This window comes from Patiria miniata, unplaced genomic scaffold (genome assembly GCF_015706575.1).
Source record: "Patiria miniata isolate m_02_andy unplaced genomic scaffold, ASM1570657v1 HiC_scaffold_10, whole genome shotgun sequence".
Classification (NCBI taxonomy): domain Eukaryota; kingdom Metazoa; phylum Echinodermata; class Asteroidea; order Valvatida; family Asterinidae; genus Patiria; species Patiria miniata.
Window position 1 is genome coordinate 16,478,649 of NW_024037048.1, and position 4,262 is coordinate 16,482,910.

The window sequence follows — 4,262 nt, forward strand, 5'->3', positions numbered from 1 at the left end:
AACGTACGCATCAAATTGAATTCTCGAGCGGGACTGAAATCCAAAGCGCAAGAAAATCAAGGCACAAGTCACGTTTTGATGCCTACTTTTTTACTCGTGAATGAAAATACTCTGAACAATTGCGAACTTTCGCTAAATTCAACCGGGTGTTCAAAACGCTTGCCCATGTTTTTAAATATTGAATGAGCAAGGTGTGGCATTGAAATTTGAATGACTTACTACTGCGTCATAAGTAGATGCAGGCGATTTGAATAAACGTTTCAATAGAAATATTGGCCTAATTTCAAGCATCAGTCAATGTCGTGAGAAATCCAACAATGTGCCATAAAAACAATTTGTGCCATCAAAATTAAATGAGAAAAAAACTCACGAGTTTATCTAAATTGAATAATAAAATATTATTTCTTACTAAAGTATAAAAGGTAATCAGTGTTCCTTCGTATGTTTTTCAGCCTTCACTGAACTCCTTGTGATCTCTTCTTGGACCTGATCTTCAAGAACGAACCATCGAGGTGGGTGTGGTGATGTTTAATTAATTATTCTATAAGGACCTGGGAAGGGGCAAAATGTGCTCCGCCTCCCCCCCCCCAAAAAAAATACTACAGCTCCAATGCGCTTTATCCTATTAAGCTTTTCATCAATGTTAGCTCCAGCCCCCTGATACGTCACTGTTATCACGAAGAACACATTCTCTGAACAGCGATTTCTTCAATCTCATGTTTTGTTTTGTTTTCAAATCCGATTGTCATGAGTTAGACTAACTCTGCAGTTTATCTGACATCAATATTTTTCTCGAAAAAAACGGTTGCAACCTGACGCCACTTCCGCGATTGTGTACAAAGTTTATGGAGGATCAAGAAAAGTATTTCCTAACAAAAATGGAAATGTTTCTCAGTCCCAGATTCATGTCTGATCATCATTTTTGCAATGAATGACCTTCATTGAGATGATATAATGAAGAAAAAGGTGACGTCAGGTTGCAACATTTTTTCCTTTTTCTGTACTCGTCGCTATTTTTTTTAAACTATTTTATTTAAAAGAAATTCTCACCTGATTTGTTTCAGTTTAATCATTGTTATTCTGTACAGAATGAAGATCTTCGTGGCAACCGTTCTTTCAATCGCCCTCCTTCTGGGTAACTCCGTCAACCTCCGAGCTTCCGTTACTGGGCCGGTTGCCTCGGACAGTGATGGTCCTGCGTCTCAGACGGGCCAAACGTGCTGCCAGGAAACAGCTGCAATTGTCGGAATTTTACAAGGGTCAAAGGGTGATGCAGGTCAAAAAGGAGAGCCGGGTGACGACGGCAGAGGCCTGCCGGGCAAGATGGGACCAAGAGGTTTTGTGGGGCCAACAGGGGAAACTGGTGTCAAAGGTCAAAAGGGTGATATCGGCCCTCGGGGTCAGCAGGGAACACGTGGTGTCAAAGGTTATGCAGGCGAGCCAGGGCTAATCGGACCGATTGGCCCTCAAGGTGACACTGGGCCTAAAGGTTCAGTCGGGCAAACCGGTCTGACTGGGGTCAAAGGTCAAACGGGTGATATCGGCCCCGGGGGTCAGCGGGGAGCACATGGTGTCAAAGGTCATGCAGGCGAGCCAGGGCTAATCGGACCTAAAGGTTCAGTCGGGCAAACCGGTCTGACTGGTGTCAAAGGTCAAAAGGGTGATATCGGCCCCCGGGGTCAGCAGGGAACACGTGGTGTCAAAGGTCAGTTGGGGCTCCAAGGCCGTACTGGTTTTGCAGGCGAGCCTGGGCTAATCGGACCAATTGGCCCTCAAGGTGACACTGGGCCTAAAGGTTCAGTCGGGCGAACCGGTATGACTGGTGTCAAAGGTCAAAAGGGTGAGCCAGGGGAGACACCAGACGACTCCAACCAGCGGGTAGCATTCACCGTGGTGAGGACGAGCAGCTCGGATACCTCTACGAGTCGCGACACCCGTTTGCCCTTCCAGGCGACCGAGACGCTTCTGCCGGGTACCAGCTTCGATCTCGGGACCGGCACGTTCACGTGTGGTGTGCCGGGCACCTACGTGTTCATGTTTTCTGTGAACAATTATCCTTCCAGCAGCCGCCTGTACGTTCATCTCCGGAAGAACGGCGACGTGGTTGTCTCTGGCCTTAGTAATGATTCAAGTCACCATGAGTAGGTGTCTGGGAGCGCGGTGGTGGTTCTGCAGCGTGGAGATACGATGTATCTCACGATGTACGGTAGGGCGACTAGTACTTCCAATCACTACACCTCATTCAGTGGCTTCCTCCTTTACCCCGAATAAACACAATCCAACACATAAAGATACACGAGCATCGTGTTGCTGATTTTTTTAATCGCTTTCCATTGTTGCCGAAACAATAACCAATGAATTAAAAGAAATAATGTTCAATAACAATGTCACAAAATATTATTATTAATGTTTTTGCATTGCGCATGCGCCGATCTGTATACTACAATGGATTTGCCAATTTTTTTTGACTTTCTGCAAAACAAAATATTTAGCTTTATATACATGAGTATTGAGATATAGAGAAAAGTATGCGTTAAGTTTTTTGACAACGATTTTATTTTTTTGGACCCATTGTAGGCCTATCGAGAAGTATTTTGATGGAATATTTTTTCAAAGCAAGCTGGGTCATTATTTTTTATAGAAACAAAAGATTTGCAATATAAAAGCAGTGCCCCCATATGTATCCAGAAATGTTAACAACTAAAAAAAAAAATGTGTTTATGGTGTTATCTCGACCAACCTGGATTTTTTATGTTCCCTGTATGCCCAGCACAGATAATGTCAATTAAATCAATCCCATGCATGTATCAATTTTTATTTCATGTCACGAAAAAAGTCTCGAGTGATTAAATCTGATTTTCTTATAGACTTTAAGCTTGGCATTTGGATTAACAATTGTTTGAAATATTCTAATGCTATTCACAGCAATTAGAATACACCGGTTTTTATTAAATGATTGCATTATTTTAAACGTTACAATATGCGAGAATTATGTAAAGTAGTACAATTGACTTGCTATGAAAACAGTATGCATAAAACCTCATTCTGAGGATTACCAAAAGCACCACAATTGTTGAAAAATACTCTCTTTTTTCGCTTGGCTTCATTATGAAAAAAAACAGCATGATTTTAATTACTTTCAGTTGAAACAGAAACGTGCCCACAGTAATGAAAAATGTGGAGTTGGCTGTTGTTTTTAAAGCCCGTAGAAGTGCGACAAGTGTTTCTTGATTAACAGACTCCAAATTATTTGAAGACTTTTATTGTTCTTAATCAGCATTACTTGATTGCATTCAAGAAACTCACTTTGAAAACATCAGTGAAAGTGTGAGCCCGTTAGATGGTAAAGAAACAATCTCAACGAAATCAATCAAAACAAAAGTACAAATTCCCTTCAAGTGAGGAGGGTCTTTCAACTGGTTGGAATTGTCCTTTGTCACTTTATCATTTCAAGTGAATTTCTTTGTATTGACTTTTATTTGGATGCCATATTTGGTCAGATGATGAAGTCCCCTGCTGACAGCATATCCTTGGATAATGTCTCCAGCCAGCACATGTTCATGTAAGCTGAACAAGTACGCTTCCTGGAAATAGGTAGACTCCTGCAAGAAATCAAAGAAAAGGTTATAATGGACCCTTCCTGCATGTCAATCAACAGTGCACATTGGCCAATCAGATCACCACTTTTGATCAGGTGACCACAGTAGCTCAGTCAGACTGGGTCACAAGCACTGTTAGATCTATTGCTCACCCCGCCCCCATTTTTGCACCAGCAGTTAACACCCCCCCCCCCAGTATTCTGTAAAGAGTGCCCTTTTTACACAAGTAACTTTTAGTTTTTACACAAGCGTCCTTAGTTTTGTTTAGAAAGTTTCTTGTTTTGCCAGCGGCTTTTAAAGAATTTTTGTTATTTCGTGTAAAACGTCAGCAATTGTGCCGCCATGAAAAGCGCCACCCATTGACCTACCGCCATTTGCGAGTTAACCACGCCCCTTTGACAACTCTATAAGCCTTTTCGCCGATACCGCCATCTTTGAATTATTGTTTTTCCGGGGGGGGGGGGGGGGGGGGGGGGGGGGGGGGGGGGGAGGCATTACAGTGAAAATACGTCTCATCATGCAACTGTAGCTGAGAATGATGGGATATCTTTTCATTGTAATGCCCTCCCCCCCCCCCCCCCCCATTTCAAAGATGGCGGTATCCGCGAAACGGCTCATGGAATTTTGCACGTTATTTTTTGTTTGTCTCAGATTTTGGCGTTC

General features: G+C 42.7%; 1 protein-coding gene across 1 annotated transcript; it reads left to right on the plus strand.

Moving 5' to 3' along the window:
* The first annotated feature begins 1,210 nt into the window (after window positions 1-1,210).
* LOC119734371 (macrophage receptor MARCO-like) lies at window positions 1,211-3,520 on the plus strand. The gene is made up of 2 exons (XM_038207867.1): window positions 1,211-1,840; window positions 3,501-3,520. The coding sequence occupies exons 1-2, from the start codon at window positions 1,324-1,326 to the stop codon at window positions 3,518-3,520; spliced, it is 537 nt and encodes a 178-aa protein (XP_038063795.1). The 5' UTR covers window positions 1,211-1,323.
* Window positions 3,521-4,262: the final 742 nt, after the last annotated feature.